Source organism: Ictalurus punctatus, chromosome 7 (assembly GCF_001660625.3).
Source record: "Ictalurus punctatus breed USDA103 chromosome 7, Coco_2.0, whole genome shotgun sequence".
Classification (NCBI taxonomy): Eukaryota; Metazoa; Chordata; class Actinopteri; order Siluriformes; family Ictaluridae; genus Ictalurus; species Ictalurus punctatus.
In genome coordinates, this window is record NC_030422.2 from 7364807 (window position 1) to 7384762 (window position 19956).

General features: G+C 40.5%; 1 protein-coding gene across 1 annotated transcript; it reads right to left on the minus strand.

Moving 5' to 3' along the window:
• Window positions 1-321: 321 nt before the first annotated feature.
• On the minus strand, window positions 322-18555 carry nfx1 (nuclear transcription factor, X-box binding 1). The gene is made up of 24 exons (XM_017472964.3): window positions 18401-18555; window positions 14826-15746; window positions 13899-14060; window positions 13741-13818; window positions 13533-13638; window positions 13232-13303; window positions 12956-13095; window positions 11868-11967; window positions 11505-11722; window positions 10883-10980; window positions 10384-10414; window positions 10179-10261; window positions 9965-10073; window positions 9700-9819; window positions 8099-8178; window positions 7632-7862; window positions 7301-7374; window positions 2947-3045; window positions 2749-2790; window positions 2493-2591; window positions 2099-2165; window positions 1845-1990; window positions 960-1064; window positions 322-490 (listed from the first exon to the last, which is right to left on the minus strand). The coding sequence occupies exons 1-24, from the start codon at window positions 18420-18422 to the stop codon at window positions 418-420; spliced, it is 3276 nt and encodes a 1091-aa protein (XP_017328453.1). The 5' UTR covers window positions 18423-18555; the 3' UTR covers window positions 322-417.
• Window positions 18556-19956: the final 1401 nt, after the last annotated feature.

Genomic DNA, 19956 nt, shown 5'->3' on the forward strand with positions numbered 1-19956 from the left:
GCTTACTTAATGTAGTGCACGGTTCCAATTCAGGTTCTTGCATAGCATCTGTGTGTGTTAGATTGATGTTGAAATTTGGTTGAAAGCTGGTGCTTCAGCTACAGGCCTGAGAGATGCATGAGCTGGCCTGGCTTCCTCCAACATGAGTCACTTGTGCAACATACAGCTTCCATCATTGGAACAACAACGTAATAAACGCGTAAAACAAACTTTACACAAAAAATTCATTCTGAAAATCTTTCTGAAAAGGAGTAAACAGTGGTTGCTCAGCAAAGCAGATGAGTGTCTAAAGACTATAAAAATACCTCTGCAGAAGCTATATTAAGAAGAAGCAGCGTACACAAGTGCCCAGTTTTATTTGATGTGATTGCAGTGACGTGAACAGCGGCCATTACTGTAGATACATCACAGTTTCAATCAATCCTGAATGTCAAAGTAATCGATAGACTCTTCTTTAGCATTCTTCAGCAAAGCGTTGTTACCGTCAACCCTGGGGAAAAAAAACAAAACCCAGTACTTAGAGAGAGAGAAAAAAAAAAAGAAAAAAAAACCATGCCCATAATTTTTTTTTTTTTTTTTTTTTTTTTTTAATTATAGCCCTTAGACTGTATTATAGTTATTTTTTAAAATTGCAGGTTTTTGTCATGGAAAGAATTTAAACCCAGACGCATCATGTCAGATATTTTTCCCCCCACGTTTAAATGCAATACATTAACCATCAAAATTAAATTGATAAACATTTTAGGAGGAGAAACATTTATAAACTTAATAACCTGGTTGGATAAGTGTGCATACCCTTTTAGTAAATGGGACATGTGACTGTGCTCGGACTTAACCGATCACATTAACCAAACTCATGTTCAAATGCAATTTTCACACACCGGACATCAATAACGTGATGCTGATGTTAAGCTCAGCACACAGCCATTATGTGTATTTGTAGGTGTGCAAGCACATACTTGCTGCTGTATTGTTTGAAATGGGCAATGGGTGGTGGGGCCCGGGCAGCAGTCTCTCTCTCGATCAGTGCAGTCAGAGTGGAGGTAGGGCATGCAGATTTCCCCCTGCGCACACAACATCAACCTTTATAACCTTAAGAGCAGTTTCAAGTATGTCTGAATCTACAATCCCAGCAAGCCTGGTAGACAATTATGCAAAACGCCTACAGGAAGTTATTTCTGCTAAAGGGGGCAATACTAGATTCTGATGCCAAGGGTGTACTTAATCCCCCCCACCCCCCACCCGTTAGATGTTAATTATAACATCTAACGCAATTAGACTCTCTGAAACACCAGGTCCCAATCTACACAACTGAATGAAAAGCTGTGGATAGTGCCAGCTCACAATGACCGACACGCATTATAGGTTATACGGTTACACGTTATACCACGTTACAATATTTCTTCATTCAAATTATGTTCAAAAATATTCAGAGAATCGAAGTGAATCATGACTCGTGAAGTATCGCATCACCAATCAAATCGTGACCGGAGTGTATCCTAACACCCAGAGCGGTTCTCTATTAAGTGTCCATGCACTCAAAAAAAAACAAACAAACAAAAAATACCCCACTGCATACTGCACAAGCACAAAATATACTGATGTTCCACACTCAAGACTGAAATCTGCAGAATATATAAAGTCATTTTTGAATAATTCAAGAGCTCTCGAACCACGAGAGAATCGCATACCGTTAAAGCGTTTGTCCCTTCAGCATTGGAGAATAAAGATTCAGATTACCGAGCTGTTCATGTTACTAAAAAGGTGAAAAAAAAAAAAAACGTATGCAATCTGCCCTAAAAAGAAATTGTGTTTTCAAAATCCGCAATAATATTTTCACAAACCTGACGGCGGTGATGACAACGTTGCGTTTGGGTTCGCTATCGTAGCTGATGCTCTCCAAGCCGTACACCTCTGCCAGCTCGTGAACAATTCTCCGCTGATCGCGCTTCATGGGTGGGAAACAGTGACTCCTCTTTGGCTGTTTACCCTGGAAAGCCACACGTAAAATGTGCAGTAAACCAACTGAAGGAAACACCTGAAATAATAAAAGCTTGTTGAAAATTTTCATGCAAGCCTCAATGGGACGCATCGTTACCTTGTTTGCTAGTTCAACCAGATTCTTGATTTCCTCCTCCACCTCACTGACAAACTTGAAGTCCTTTCTGCATTAGAAGAGCAACCATTTCAATAAAATGTTTGGTCTTCATAAGATGATAACGAGCGATGAACTTTTAAAGCACTTTTGGTTATACACATAGGAACACCTGCTCATGTATGCAGAAAAAATAACCCTGTGTGCAGAGGGTCTGAGGAGAATAAAAACTCGTATCGTATCATATATATTATAAATTAGTTGTAAATATACAGTCAATATTCTGTGGATGGTCCACTCCCTCCCCCAAGCATCATCTGGTTACCAATGTCTACTTCTCCTGGATGTAAACAGAATAGAATCCAGTTTCTGGTTCAACACGTAATATCAACCAAACCTGGCATCCTCTTTGAGAGAGTCGCTGTATTTACACGTGGAGGATTTGGTGTTGAACGGATCGCATGTCGGATCGACCTGCAGTGCCTCCGCAAGTCGCCTGGTAGAAAAAAAACCAAAAACAAACGGACATCATGATCCTACACTTGAAAATATGCCCGGACGATGGCACACAACCGCTGCAGTACAATACGGTTTATATGGATTAATAGACATTCGTAGAAGAAAAATACTCATACGTTACAAAGAAAGCTCACCGGTTTCTCTCCAGTGTAGCACACTCTTGATCACATTCCAGCCTTTAAAACACAGAGGCACAAAGAATCAGAAATCAGTCTAATATTTTGAATGAACGTTGGTGAAAGAGGAGTTTATACAGTGATGTTAAAATAGGAAAGTGGGGGGAAAGAGGGGGAAAAAAAATAAAAATCATCTTTCATCTTATCAAACATTACCTGGCCTGTTTCTGGTCCTTCTTAGTGAGCTGAGCGATGTTGACAGACTCTCCTAACTGCATATCCGACAACTTACTCGCCATAGCAATAGCTGCATATCTGCTTTCCAAACAGAAAGAGAAAATGAATAATGTTTCATCACTAATGCTGGGGTTGCATCACTGACTAGAGATGAGAGTCGCTGGTTACAGTCAAACAGGCAGAAGAAAAGACAGTACAGTTTTTTCCTTAGTGAGCTTCCAGGGGGCTGTGGATAGCTAGCGTTTTTTTGTTTTAAGGATAATTGAAAGGCATTCTGTTTTGTTCAATACCCAATACCTATACAAAAACGACTGGTATTACCCAGCAGGAAGCAAGTTTCTGTGATGAGAACCAGGTTTATTTTGCTCTGGTTTGATATACAGTGAGGGAAAAAAGTATTTGATCCCCTGCTGATTTTGTACGTTTGCCCATTGACAAAGAAATGATCAGTCTATAATTTTAATGGTAGATTTATTTGAACAGTGAGAGACAGAATAACAACAAAAAAATCCAGAAAAACGCATGTCAAAAATGTTATAAATTGATTTGCATTTTAATGAGGGAAATAAGTATTTGACCCCTCTGCAAAACATGACTTAGTACTTGGTTTAAAAACCCTTGTTGGCAATCACAGAGGTCAGACGTTTCTTGTAGTTGGCCACCAGGTTTGCACACAGCTCAGGAGCGATTTTGTCCCACTCCTCTTTGCAGATCTTCTCCAAGTCATTAAGGTTTCGAGGCTGACGTTTGGCAACTCGAACCTTCAGCTCTCTCCACAGATTTTCTATGGGATTTAGGTCTGGAGACTGGCTAGGTCACTCCAGGACCTTAATGTGCTTCTTCTTGAGCCACTCCTTTGTTGCCTTGGCCGTGTGTTTTGGGTCATTGTCATGCTGGAATACCCATCCACGACCCATTTTCAATGCCCTGTCTGAGGGAAGGAGGTTCTCACCCAAGATTTGACGGTACATGGCCCCGTCCATCGTCCCTTTGATGCGGTGAAGTTGTCCTGTCCCCTTAGCAGAAAAAAAACCCCCAAAGCATAATGTTTCCACCTCCATGTTTGACGGTGAGGATGGTGTTCTTGGGGTCATAGGCAGCATTCCTCCTCCTCCAAACACGGCGAGTTGAGTTGACGCCAAAGAGCTCCATTTTGGGCTCATCTGACCTCAACACTTTCACCCAGTTGTCCTCTGAACCATGCAGATGTTCACTGGCAAACTTCAGACGGGCATGTATATGTGCTTTCTTGAGCAGCGGACCTTGCGCGTGCTGCAGGATTTCAGTCCTTCACGGCGTAGTGTGTTACCAATTGTTTTCTTGGTGACTATGGTCCCAGCTGCCTAGAGATCATTGACAAGATCCTCCCGTGTAGTTCTGGGCTGATTCCTCACTGTTCTCATGATCAATGCAACTCCACGAGGTGAGATCTTGCATGGAGCCCCAGGCCGAGGGAGATTGACAGTTCTTTTGTGCTTCTTCCATTTGCGAATAAATCGCACCAACTGTTGTCCCCTTCTCACCAAGCTGCTTGGCAATGGTCTTGTAGCCCATTCCAGACTTGTGTAGGTCTACAGTCTTGTCCCTGACATCCTTGGAGAGCTCTTTGGTCTTGGCCATGGTGGAGAGTTTGGAATCTGATTGATTGATTGCTTCTGTGGACAGGTGTCTTTTATACAGGTAACAAACTGATATTAGGAGCACTCCCTTTAAGAGTGTGCTCCTAATCTCAGCTCATTACCTGTATAAAAGACACCTGGGAGCCAGAAATCTTTCTGATTGAGAGGGGGTCAAATACTTTTTTATTAAATTCATTAAAATGCAAATTAATTTATAAAATTTTTGACATGCGTTTTTCTGGATTTTTTTGTTGTTATTCTGTCTCTCACTGTTCAAATAAACCTACCATTAAAATTATAGACTGATCATTTCTTTGTCAGTGGGCAAACGTACAAAATCAGCAGGGGATCAAATACTTTTTTCCCCTCACTGTATCGATGTGCCACCACATCATGTTATGAACCTATTCATTCTAAAACGTACATCACACATTCCTTCATACTCTTCCAATGAGCAATTTTTAATATGTAAATGCACAAAATATCATATCATTGTAAAGGTACTGCAAGCATGCATACTTTGACGTGAATCAGTCTGGTATGCCAAAAACACAAAGGTATACTGCGTAGCCCTAAATGCAATTTGAATCTCTTTCTTGCAGAACCTACATTTGATGCTTTACATTTAAGCCCACACTCAGATACACACGAAGTAAATAAGCAAGCGAGTGTGAAATTGTTTTTTTTTTGTTGTTGTTGTTGTTGCTTTTGGAGCCGGCATGAAGTAGCTCATTTAAATAAATCTCCCCGTCATTGTGCTTCAATTCACTTGCAATATGTATGGATATTTAAAAAAGGACGATGTGGCAGAGATTGCATTATGGAGAGAAACTTTTAGATCGTTATATTCTTTATAATGCTAGGAGACATTACTAAGATGCTAAGTGGCCCATCAGGATTCAATTCCGTTGATAAAAACATAGTGACAACTTGACGTTTATTAAAGTTCAGGAAACTATTAAACAGGATTCATATACTGTTTTAGTTGCAGGAAGAGAGAGAGCACAATTTACCACGAATATCGCATTTTACAACAATAACAATAAATATAACTGCAAGCAGCAATTACGGGGCCAAGCATGACAGAGGCAAAGTAAGGAGAAAAGCAGGCATGATTTTAGCATAATCATAATTTTATGACGAAGTTATAAGCAAAAATATGCTTTTTTTCATATCTCGTGAACACTTGATATGTGCGGATACCCTCAAGTCATGATGGCTATGACATATTCTAAATTTGTTACAGAGATATAGCCTCACGTCCATTTTTGTGTGCTTGCAGTCAAATTCGTTTGTGTGCTATTCGAGAACGGTTTGACCAATCAAACTGATGGAATTCAAGTTTTATGGCATGGTCTGGAGATGCCCCGATTCACTTTTGGTGAAAATCGGACAAACTGTCTAGGAAGAGTTCGAAAAAGTAGTTCGGCCGACCATGGCATAAATGGTATCATTGTTCTCAGCATGACCCAAAGAATCCATCAAAACCAGTACCATGACAATAGGCAAACTTAATCAAAAGCTATTAGCATTTTTAATATTGCATTATAAGCTGTCCTGAAAGTTTGCGAGTACCAAAAAGCATTTTAAGGTAAAATTCTAAATGGCCGACAATGGGAAAACTGGACATCGTTCGACTCGGTATGCCGCACCAAATATAAAGAGATCTCGTGATTTTTGGTCAAACTATTCGGACGTTATCTCGTGACCAGTAGGTGGTGCTGTGCCGAAACTGTACCTACAGGTCATGACATGTGATGACATGTACCAAGACTCGTCTCACTATGTTAAAGCGTTGGGGAGATTTAACCTCACGTCCGTTTTGTCATGCTCTTCGTCAAATTCTTCCGCGCGGTATGTGAGAACGGTTTGGTCTGTCAAAAAAACTTTTTACAAATAACTTTTTGCCCATACGGTCTCAAGATCTGAGCCAATTTTGGTGAAAATCGGACAAACCGACTAGGCCAAGTTCGAAAAAAGTAGGTTTTCAGAAAATTCTAAATGTCTGAAAACTTCTGATGATGAAAAATGACATAGGCTGCAATCAAATCGTCACGAGCCGAGGAATCAGAGGGGGAAAATTGGTTTCTAGGCCTTACGGTTCAAAAGTTCTTAGTATAAACATATAGTCAAAATTTGAGCAGATGGTGGCACTAGAGGGCTTGAGATAGAGACTCAAACCTTGTTATGATTCATGTTGAAACTGTCCTCTATCTGTGTTCCAAATTTCATAACTTTCCCGCAAGCAGATCTACGGGTTGCCATAGACTCAATAGTGAAAGAAGAAGAAGAAAAAAACTAATGGATACAATATGTGCCTCGCACCTGCGGTGCTTGCCCCCTAATTATTATTATTATAATGTAAACTGTATTTTACAAAATAATGCATTATACAGTAATAAAGAGGAAGCATGCTAATAGGAAAAGAAAATACTTCATGGTCTGTTGGCATTTAGAATAATGCACACATGGAAATATATAATGTATCTATATCTCCATGTTTGTGACACTACCATTAAACGATCATTTCATTACATACAAGGTAATGAACGAGAAATGAGAAAATATTTGCTGCACATTCAGTCAGCCAGTGCTGCCATATTAACCCCCGTGCTGATATTTACACAGATGGCAAAAATCTAAATCTCTTCTGGATCTTTAAAGTATGGAGTGAATCTTCTCAGATATTAGTATGGGTACGGTGGATCACTGACCTCTGGGAGGAGCTGGCTGCCTCTGTACAGGGTACGGTCTCCTTCCTGTGCCCACAATCGCACTGCATTGCCACCTACAGGACAAAACAGATGTTTACTCATGTAACACTAGTGTGATTACTGCGATTACACTGATCATTATAATACTGAAGAAAAATAAATCATTATGCATACAGAAAAAAAAAAATTATTCTAGGCTTGAAAATGCCTTTAAAAAAAAAAAAAAAAACTTCCTTAAACAGAGGTTTACTGTGATGGTTCCCAAAACTCATAAATATTCACACTAAAAGACAGCAGCACATTATGAGCTGAACTGGGGAGAGGGTTGTACCTTTGCAGTGCAGGTGGTGTGTGGGCAGGGGGTGCCAGGGTGGCATGGTGCATTACAAGGGTGCCCACACTCAGGTCTGGGGTGAAGGCAAGGCTGCTTACAGTCACCTTCTGCTTGGCACTCTCCACGATGGCATATTCTTTTGCAGTAGTGAGAGTCACAGGACAACAACTTATTACAGACCAAACCACATGAGATGTCCTGCAGGTGGCACGGGATGTTACTTCTTTGCTGGAGAGAAAACAAAAGGAGTGGAAAAGAGAGACTTTTTCTTCCTGGTTTGTTAAAAAAATGTATTGTAATGTATTTGTATAAAATACTACAGAGCACTGGGGAATGCTAGTCATGATGACTGACTTTAAAAGTAGTGTACTATGTTTTGGAAAGAGATCTTTGGCTTGGGCTGCCTGTATTGGACACTGGACTGCTTTTGCATTTGAACATGCTTAATCAGAACGCTAGGTTACCTCATGGTTGCCCATGCACCACTTCTTGGTGAGGTAGGTACAGGGAGGACATCTGTCCTCGCTGTGGCAGGAGTGTAAAACTGCAGGACAATATTTAAGCGCAAGTAAATACTACGTATAACCCGAAACAAAAGAATAACCATTTCAAAATCAACACTTAAAACATTTTCTCCACTCTGTGTGTCTAGGGAAGAAAAAAAAAACCCACCCTGAATGATGAATATTTATAATCAACTTCTGATTGGTTTTATGAACGAGGTCCTGAATTGACTTTTTTCTTCTTCTCTAGTTTAAACTTCTTCCATCATGTTACCTACAACGCCGTTTGACAACCTATGGATAATGGTTCCAGTGGGATTTAGCCCTTGCTTCATTTCTATCTAAAGAGATTGATGCAGCAGTGCTTTAGTCCTTTACTCTGTCCAGTTCTTTCACCTCCTCATCTGTACACTCTGCTTGTAATCTACTCAAAAGATCAGAATACAAAGCTTTAACTTTCATGCTAATACCATCATCCTTGATCAAACACCATTATGCAGACAGTGGACTAGTTGAGCCCATGCCTTAATGGGTCTCTGTCGTAACGCAGCACAACAACGTTAAAGTCACATAAAATCACATTTTTCTCCACATTCCGAGGTTTGATGTGAACATTAACTGAAGCTCTTGCATAGTGCCGCTGCCACATGATTGGCTGATTAAATAACTGCATGAATATACACACTACGGGTCAAAAGTTTGTAGACACTCGACTGAAACATTTCTTGTGATCTTAAAAACCTTTTGATCTGAAGCTTTATGATTAAATGTTTGAAATTGGTGTTGTAGACCAAAATATAACCATACCGAGGTATTCTTTTCTTCCATTTAGAAAATTCACATTTTATTTACCCCCCCCCCACCCCCCAAAAAAAACCAACCTTTAAAAATATATATATTATATTATATTATATTATATATATATATATATATATATATATATATATATATATATATATATATATATATATACACACACACACACACACACACACACACACACACACATATATACATATACATATATATATATATTCCGAAAAGCAGGAGATAAGAGTCCAGCGTAGGTGTGAACTCCTTTAATACTGTTTAAAAAGCATCTCAGGGAAATTCCTAAAGAAATCGTTTGAGAAAACGCCAAGAATACATTTCTGGAAATTCTCGGCAAAAATGGCGTCTACTTTGAAGATGATAAAATATTAAATTATTCTGATTCATTTAGGATTTAATTTTTTTTTTTTTTAATCACAACATAATTCCCGTAGTTCCATTTGTCTTACTCCAGGGATTTGATGACTATTATTATAAAATGTGGGAAATAAATAAATAAATAAATAAATAAATAAATAAATAAATAAATAAATAAATAAATAGTGTGTTTCTAAACTTGACTGTTTTGCTGACTTCTATGTTTGATTTTTTTTTTTTTTTTAAATAAATTAAAAGAAAGTTTTCCTTTAGATAATGCATTCAGTTAAAACAACACTGAATGAGTGGGCCCTCCATTATGATATTCCTAACATTGTTTAAGCATTGAACAACAGTCAGTGTGACGAGGGTACCTGGGTGATCACAGTCATGCTGGCGTGTGCAGGGGTTTTTGCACTCGGGTGGTTTGGTGCCACAGGGGATAGGTGGGAACATGACAGTTTCACCACAGTAGCAGGCCAGCTCATCAAAACCTAGATAAAAATCAGCAAATATATTGGCTCCCAAAATAACATCAATATGTTTGAACAGGGAGGAAAAGGCGTATAGAATGTGCGTTAGTAAATACAAAATCTATAAGAGAGCACAGAGGTAGCAAAAGGTGGTTTAAATACTCACTGGTTTGCCAGCAGGGTTGGCAGTTTCCACGGTGACACACCTCCTGACACCGGTGTAGACCACAGTTCAGCTTGTAGCCACAGATAATTGTGCATTTATGCTCAGTGTCCTGATTTGAAGACGAAAAGAAAAAAGAAAAGAAAAAAAAAAAACAGGAAAAATGAATCTCCTGCAATTGCTGTTTTCAAAATGGATGATTTCACAAGTGACCTACCACACAGCACATCTCTCCACACTTGTGCCTGCCACACGAGCGCTTCTTGCTGCAACGTTTCTCACAGGTAAACATCAATTCATCTAGCAACGAAGGAAACGGTCATACTTTAAGACCACAGTGATGTGAGTGACGTGTTAAGCAATATTCTTTTTATTCACTGACGATATTCAGATGCAATACCAGTACCACATCTTTTCCTCACCTTCGCTGTGGATCATAGCACATGGAACCTCCTAAAAGAAAAGGGACGAGTTGGTAGCATTATGGTATTTCTAGTTCTTTTTTTCTTTGTCTTCAATTTATTTATTCATTCATTTTAATATGGCTCATTTACATGCGATTCATTTACATGTGATTCATATTCATGTGATTCATTTTCATGAGATTCATATTCATGAGATTCATATTCATGAGATTCATATACGTATGATTCATTTACTAATTTGCTTCTCTTTAAATCCAGTTTTAGACGGTGATATTACAAAGGTCTTTCCAGATTATTACTTGCTACACTGTATGAGATAACCCCAGTAAAATTGCCTGAATTCAATAATATAATTTGTTCACCATGTTAGGTTTAAATCCTCTAAAAACAGAGTCGCAATTAAATAACATTACATCCTTTAAAGCATTGGCATGGTATGGTATTTCTAGGTACATAGGATATTACAATGCATTTAGCCATTAGCTGACAGACTAACCTTGGTTTTACTGCCACATCTGCACTTAATGGTGGAGGTGAGAGCACATGGGCCACATTTGTCCTCATGGCAAAGTTTATCACACAGATGAATAGTGTCTAGAAGAGAAAGAGATGTGGATAAAGAAAACTAGTAACAATTTCATCCACCAGCTTAACGAAACCTGACCGTTATCCAAATATGCCTAATATCCTGCTATGACAGTTATCCACTACCTGATTAACATCCGAGCCAAGAGCTCGTTATGTAATCGCCAAATTTATCAGCAGACTACCCCTGTACTGGATTATCATGTTTCGAAATAAAAACAATACAGGCGTATAGCTTATTTTACATTCCACTGCGAATCCAAGACACGTTGCTGTTGTTTGTATCCATCATAGTGTGAACACTATTAAGTAAAAAGATTAAGAAAGAGTTTATTGGCCTGCAGTAATGCAATGTGCACAATCGAACCAAGCCATGTGTGTGCCAATACCTTTACTTACTTACTTAATTTTAGTGAACGAGTAGGAATGTGGAGTGCAAAATTGGACTTTAACGTGTTTGAGTTCTTGACTACAATTTTTTTTTTTTTACAAAATTAGGGGACTCGAAACCCTGATCAGGGAAAGGGACACACCAATGTCACCGCAAGGCAGTGGTTTGCTGCAGATCTTTCCACAGGATGGAACAGGGTCAGTGCAACACCGTCTCTCTGGATAGCCCAGCTCCAGCAGCTTGGCCAAGGGAGTCTGTCCACAGGGGCAGCTACGCACCACAATGGGTGAGCGAGGGCATGGCTGGCACCGGCCAGGGTGACACACCTGTTGGCAGCAGTGGGCTCGGCATCCCAGCATCCTGGAGAAAAAGGCATCTTAGACTTAATGGGCTGATTCATGCAAATCACCTTAAACTCAATTACAGTTTATCTTCTCTGGGTCACTGACTTACAAATTATGAATGAAAAGCAAAGAGGAAAACAAGAACAGAAATGAAAACTGACTTTCCACATGGCTTGTGGCAGGAGAAATATCCGGATCCATCAAAGCTATCGTGGTCGGTCCCACACGCCACGTCCCTGTGCACCACCCCACAGTAACACACTATAGAACATACAGAGCAAACATGATACTTGGAAGGGGGGTGGAGGGGTTTCAGCAGCACACAAGCGGTGACTCATAACAAAACCCAAACTGGGGACAATAGACATTAATTAAAGAAGCAGTGTGCGACATGATTAGTTTCACATTACACACTACATGGCCAAATGTTTGTGGACACAATCATCACACACATATTGTACATTGTTCTTCCCCAAACTGATGCCACAAAGTTCGAAGCACACAACTGTGTCCCAAAAGTTTCCATACATAGGGGAAATTAACACTTTTTAGCAAAATGTCTTCCAAAAAGTTTGATACCTAGTTTATATTATATTTTTTTTCCCCAGATAGACTTTATGAATGACAAAAGAAGAACAAGAAGCACATCACACACACAAACAACTGTTGCCAAACTTATTAACAAATTCAACCAAGACGTGGACGTCCACGAACATCCACTGACGAAGGCACGACTGACGTGATGCTTGCGTACATAATTCCCAATGTATGGAGAGTTTTGGGACACCCTGTGTATTGCAATTTCCCTTCATTGCAACTAAGGAGCCCAAAGCTGTTTCATCATGACAATGCCCCTGGCCGCAAAGTGAGGTCCATGAAGACATGTTTTGCCGATCTTGGTGTGGAAGAACTTGAGTGTCCTGCATAAACCCCACTGAACACCTTTAGGATGAGAACTGGAACGCTGACTGCGCACCAGACCTTCTCGCCCAGACATCAGTGCCTGACCTCATTAATGCTTGTGGTCGAATCAAGTCTAGTGGAAAGCCTTCCCAGAAGAGTGGAGGATGTTATAACAGCAAAGACTGGGGCCATGTTAATGCCCATGGTATGGACTGGGAACATACGGGCATGAAGGTGAGGTTACCACGTACAGTACGGCCATATAGTGTGTTTCCTAGCTGGAGCAAATTCACAGAAAGCAATTCTAACCTTATAACATCTGATTTCCTCGTCCGTGTAAACGTACCTTGCTGGACACGGAGCTGGCAGGGCTGACACGCGCCCTGGTGACAAACCTGTGTACAGCAGTGCTTTTTGCAGTTTAACCGAGCGCCACACTCCTGGTCACAACGCAGAGCTCCTGTCTGACTGCAGCGCACCTGCTTACTACACACACACACACACACACACACACACACACACACACACACACACACACACACACACACAGAGAGAGAGAGTGTCAGAGATGATTTGCCTGAATGATTGTTCAGCGATTTACAAATTACTTGGCATGTGTTACCTGGTTCTTCCACAAATGCAGGATTTGATGGTAAATGCTGGACACTGTGGACAAGGGCCTGGGTGGCATAAACTGCAGAGAAGGAAAACCTGATTATAGTGAGTACTTATCAGTATTACATCTTCGTTCATTCTTAAAGTAATCCTATATTATACCTCATCCTTGGTGTAGAAACTTATTAATTAATGCAGCACTTATTTGTGCTCATGACTAACACCTGGGCTTCAGTTAATTATCTGATGACCTGCTGCACAGGTGCAGTATCTAACCCTTTAGGTTTAAGGGCCAGTAATAACGTTACATGTTGCAGCGGTGATTGCAGTCTCCGCTAGTCCTCTTCTTCCCACATACTTCACCACAGCTGTGTGGAATCTCACTGTGCTGATACTCCGGATTGGTCACCTTCCCTGACAGTCAAACAGCAAGAGCAAAACAATGACGGCTACCTCCTTAGCGGAGTTGCTTAAACAGGCAAAATCTAAAGACAGTTATTAGAAGATGCGTCCTACCACAGAAACAGACGTAAGATGTCGGGAACTTTAACGCCACATTTTGGCAAGCAGGACAACGCCAGCCTTCGCCAGTCTCTGTAAAACCAACACGTTTTACTTCACTACCTGTCTATTCCTATATCAGAGGTCGACCGCGCAAACATCTGATGATGTACCGTCAGCCTGTGAGGCAGGGGAGCGAGCCCACTTCTTGACGCAGTTCAGGTGGAAGACGTGGAAGCAGCTCTGACAGCTCCAAACCGGCGCCATGACACGAACCACGTCACAACACACCATGCACTCGTACTTCTCTTCCGTCAGCTGCTCAATGAGGCAACCTAAGCACACACACGACAAACCTTCACATATTCTAATCATTATGAAAGAAAATATGATCATTAAATCATTATGTTTTCAGTGTATGGATTCATCCTATACATAACAATCTTTATGTACTGTATAGCTCATTTCATTGTCGAGACCAGAATCTCTAAGCGTTTTACAAAGAAAAGATTTAGATATGAAAGTGCATTCAAACCGTGAAATGAATAGATAGGCTATGAATACAGCAAGAACTATGAACAAGCCTGGATAAACAAGTACATTTTCATCTAGATTTAATCATTTAATCTAGATTCCACTAGATGCCACAGCAGCAAGGAGTTCTCAGGATTGACGGTAAGCCTTTTCACAGCTAACGAAAGTGCTCCGGATGTGTTACGCCATTCAGAGCTGTAAGCATTATAAGGAATTAAGACTGGCGTAACGTGTTCTCACGCTGTTTTCCCTGGTAAGCGGCCTTAAAGAGTAAACCGGAATGAGAGATTCATCAGTATAACAGATGAATACAAAAAGCTTTGGGAATTAATTTACAGCGAATCCCAAATTCATACATGGGCAACATAACTTTTGCCTGAAACTCATGTAATTACATGTTAGGACATGTATTATTATTATTATTATGCATGATCATGTCGTTTTAATACACGCAATTGTAAATAACACAGGAACGTAACAAACCAACGTAGAAATAGCTTTGGTAAAGAATTCATATTTTCAAAAACAAGGAAAATCTCATCGGGCACCAAACTGTAGACCCTCACCTGTATGGGTCTCTTTGTTCTTGGGTGGCTCAACACGTTTCACTGGCCCAGTCCTCCTCTCGGGACGTCCTCCTCTCCTTTGTCCTTGCTCTTGAATTTGGGGTCTCCTCCACTGGTCTTTTCCACTTGCACCTCTCCAGTTAGGCTCCTCTTTGCTTCCTCTGGCTTTGTCTTCCCTTGGTTTCTCCTCCTCCTTGTCCACGTGTGGTGGCTCTCTCTCTCTCCAGTTCCCTTGGCTGCTAGCGTTTAAAGCGGGCCCCTTCTTCCTAGGGTAACCCTGCCGTCCTCCTCCTCTCCATCCTCTGTTGTTCCTGTGCTCGTGCTCTAGTTCAGTGGGTGATAAACTGGCTGTATAATCCACATCTGCTGCGCGATTGTCCTGATTGGCATCTTTGTGTCTGGTTAACGGCTTTCTTGCATCTCTGCCTCTCCTGGACATTCTTGGCCAGGTTTCTCTGGGCTCACGTTGGAATTCGCCCATGTAGGCTTCTCCATGGGTTTTTTGTTGATTCTCCCCATCTGTGGATCCGTAGGGAGGTGAGGTGTTGGATTGTCGGCCAACATTAGATCCGTTGTCCTGAACCGAGGGGCCATGATCACTTTCAGTCCTTGACCATCTTGGACCCTGGGACCAATGCTCGCTATTACCCCTACCTCCTCTACCTCCTCTCGCTCCTCTTCCTCTTCCCCTCACTGCCCTTGTCTCAGATCTGCTTGATGAACTGTTGTGTGATGTGTGTGCAGCTGCATGGTCATAGACTGCATTTGGCTCCTCTGGACGACCGGCTAGATTTGAGTAGCCTGATCTCGTATACACTCGATCGTGATCTCCCCATTTTCGACTGTGGCCTGGCAGTGGATGACCCCTTCTGGACGCTGACTGGCTGGCCCTCCCTGGTGCATAATCAGGATTTTCTGCACCTAGAAACAAATCAAAACAGTGGGCATAAATCCAAATACTGGAGTTACACAATATATAATTCACTAATCGTCACTGAATCAATAACTGGTTTTGTAGAAGACTGGCCTAGCAGGCGTAAGCCCTCTCAGTTTTCCTTCAAGTATAATTTTGGTCCTGTGTTGATTACAGAAAACCCCAAATAAATAAAAACTTGTGAACCAAGTTCTTGTTTAAAAAAATAAAAATAAATAAATAATATTATATATATATATATATATATATATATATATATATATATATATATATATATATATATATATATATTAGTTAAAGATGCATGTTGTGCAACAACTTTGCCCCAGAAAAAGAAAAGTTCAAAGAAATTAACGAAAGCCCAATACTGCCATGACATTCATGTCCATGATGAGTATGTAAACGTCCGACCGTAACTGTAGCATCAAACAACATATACGATCAAAATGAATAATTTAGTCAGAGTTATTGCGCTTCCTTTCTATTGCGCTCTGTTTGATTGACGTGCTTACGTGCATTCGCTCTTATTCAGTGAAGTTTCATGGAGACTTGCTTGCTCTCAGGAGGAGTCTTCATGTAAAATGGAAATACTGGCATGCATTTCTAACATTTCTAGATAAGGATATAAAAGGTTAAAATGTCATTTCTGCGCTGAAGAAAACATGTCTGGAACACATTAAACAGCACACGCATCTGTCGCAGCATCTGACACGACGAGCCACGTTAATACACTTACGAGTTTGTTTCAAGCGCGTAATATAAAACTCTGTCGTGGTTTGGACGACCTGGATCGTGCACTTTTCCCTCAGCAGCTCACACTCTAACCGCTGCTGTTTCTCACATGGGTTTACTCACATGTAGAAATGCTTTTGTTTGTGGGGAGTGAATGTGAGACTAACAGGAGGTTTTTTTTACAATTCAGTCACTGACTACGTTTACATGGACAGCAGTAATCTAATTATTGACCTTACTCCGAGTAAGATAATAATGTGATTAAGGTGTTTACATGAGTCGCTTTTAGAACACTCCTTTCAAGTTCCTGTTTTGCGTGTTATAGATCATAGATCGATTAACGGCACACGTCATTACATCACCGCGCCGCACCACACCGTCCGACGTTCCCTCCAGAATTTCATGTATCGACATACAGTTGGTCTTCGTTATGGGACCGTATACAGTTTTGGTGTTTTTATAAAAAATTTTTACGAACGCTTCAAGTGCGGTTAATTATTTGTCGTGCTGTACGTGCAAATAGACGACTGCTTGAAGCCGTGGGCTGCTTTCCAAACCGCATACTTACCGCCTATATAGTAGCCAAGGTACATGAATTTCTCCTACTACAGGCCTATAGTAGTAGGCAAGTATGCGGATTGGGACGCAGCTGTGCTCTCTCGTTTGCCGTAAGACGGTCGAGCGCTGCCGTGTGTGTACGTGTCCTGTCGCAAAATGCGGTGAAGACTCCCACACGAGGTTAATAGTGTGATTAAGGTGTGTACATGTCTGTAATACACCTCGATAATGCGACTAACACAGGAATACTCCACACGTCCATTTGTGTTTACTTCGAGTATAACTTTAAGGTATAAAAGATTAAGGTAATTAAAAATTGCTGTTTACATGGTAGTTTCTTAATCGGGTTAATAGTGGATTATTGTTGTCCGTGTAACCGCACTGAATGTTAATATGAATTAATAACATTCAATAAGTTAATCTTACATTAATCTTCAGAATTGAGTTCATGTTCATTAGTGTAATGGGTTTTGTGTTTATGAGACCAGTTACTGTGAAACAACGTGTTGAAATGGAGAGAGTCAAGTTTTTATTTGCATTTCTTTCAGAATTGTGGAATTAATTTATTACTCATTTAAAAGAAGGAATAAAAAGGAAGAACTATCGGTTATGGGTATCGGCTGAGAAATTTAGTATCAGTGCATCTCTAGTTTTATTCAGAGAAATGCTTCCCCCCCCCCCCACACCATTGTGAAGTGACGTCACTGACCGGCGGGGGAGGGGGGTATCCACAGTGACGTCACAGACCCAACTAACCCATAATGAAATTTTCAATCTTCAAGTAACAGGATCATGAACCTGCAAATTAATCTACGACGTCATCTGGTGAATTCCAGCCTCTTTTTGAGCGTGCCTTGGATACTTTCCCCTGAAAAGAGTTGGCAACGTAGTTTGCGTTGATCCACCAAGTTAATCTGCAGCTTGTATTTGTCACACACCAGGCTGCTGCTTACTCATTTTGCTTTGGAAGACAGTAATATATCCATCTAACTAGCACAATTATTAAACGTCTACTCAACAGATTCAGCAGATTTAACTCGGACTTCACTGGAAACACGAACACAGATGGAAGACAGTGAACAGCTTAGCTAACAGACTAACTAACCCATTAGCTACTTCATTATTTTTATTTATTTATTTATTTTTTTTGCCTGTTCATGTGTGGGAGCTAGTTTTGGTGTGACAGAAGGTAAGCAGCGAACACAAGGGACCTCCGGTTCCCAACAGTGTAGCCCGCTAGCGAAATACACTGTTAGCAAACTCGCCACCTCATTGTTAGCCTCGCTGCTGCCTGTCACACCAAAACTAGCCAGCTATAAAAGCGGATAAAGTGAAAGACTTAGACATTTACCTGTCCCCGAGGGTTCAGCCATTCGAATACATTCAACAAAAGAGAAGGTTTTCCTCTAAATATTTCCGTAGCGTCTGCTCCACCTGCTGCCAAACGCGAATGGATTTAAAACCGCTAGCTAGCAGTAAACAAGGCTAAAAGTCAGTCGCGAGCCGCGTTTATCCAATCAGAGAAGACAACCGAGCTCGTGGCCATTACGTCATCAGCACTGAGGCGACCTAAGAGAAGAGTTCAATAGTTCATCTTTCCCTCACCTTTTTAAATAAAAGTTAGTTTATCATTCCTGTTGTTGATCCTATTATTGTTATTATTCATTATTATTATTATTAAATAAATATTTTATAATATTTTAAGATATTTACATACTTGTTTGTCTCTGTTTAATGTATTCCTCTTTCTGTATGTACAGCAATAAGATGGTTGTTAATGAGAGAGAGAGAGAGACAATAGATCCACAAACAAAAAGAGTTCAACAGTTTCACAAAGCCTTTGACACAGCAGAGTGTAACTGTATTTGTAAAGGCATGGATATTTCTTTTGGAAATACAGTTTGGTAAACACAGCAAAACCCTCAAATAGTTCTGAAATCAAAAGAAGGGTTCGACAAGGGTGTTTCACCATTCATCATCTTTCTCCAACACAAAGTCCTCCAATCAGTAAAAGGTTCATGTTCAAAAATCCTTTTCAAGCTTCGTCAAGCATTGTATTGCTAGAGTGACAGAAGTAAAGTGATATACAGTATCTCACAAAAGTGAGTTCACCCCTCACATTTTTGTAAATATTTGATTATATGTTTTCATGTGACAGCACTGAAGAAATGACACTTTGCTACAATGTAAAGTAGTGAGTGTACAGCTTGTGTAACAGTGTAAATTTGCTGTCCTCTCAAAATTACTCAACACACAGCCATTAATGTCTAAACCACTGGCAACAAAAGTGAGTACACCCCTAAGTGAAAATGTCCACATTGGGCCCAAAGTGTCAATATTTTGTGTGGCCACCATTATTTTCCAGCACTGCCTTAACCCTCTTGGGCATGGAGTTCACCAGGGCTTCACAGATTGCCACAGGAGTCCTCTTCCACTCCTCCATGACGACATCACGGAGCTGGTGGATGTTAGAGACCTTGTGCTCCTCCACGTTCTGTTTGAGGATGCCCCACGGATGCTCAATAGGGTTTAGGTCTGGAGACATGCTTGGCCAGTCCATCACCTTCACCCTCAGCTTCTTACGTATTCTTAGTGAATGCCACACTGTTACACAAGCTGTACACTCACTACTTTACATTGTAGCAAAGTGTCATTTCTTCAGTGTTGTCACATAATCAAATATTTACAAAAATGTGAGGGGTGTACTCACTTTTATCAGATACTGTATGTATTTAATGTTATGACTGGATTGTGTAATGTTTTTTCAAGTTGTGTGTTTAAAAAAATGTTCAGACTATAATAACATCAAGCAGATGGTTGGGAAGCCCGTGAAAAATTTCCCCAGTGGAACAATACAACTGATCTCAGCTAATGTCATTTAATCTAATCTTTCAATTAGCCTAAGCT

Excerpts from the sequence above, each read along its gene's own strand:
- nfx1 (XM_017472964.3), bottom strand. The coding sequence starts at position 18,422 with ATGGCTGAACCCTCGGGGACAG. Across the intron at positions 15,747-18,400 it reads GGCTGAACCCTCGGGGACAG|GTGCAGAAAATCCTGATTAT; the intron begins GTAAATGTCTAA and ends ATTTGTTTCTAG. Across the intron at positions 13,096-13,231 it reads TGCATTTGTGGAAGAACCAG|TAAGCAGGTGCGCTGCAGTC; the intron begins GTAACACATGCC and ends GTGTGTGTGTAG.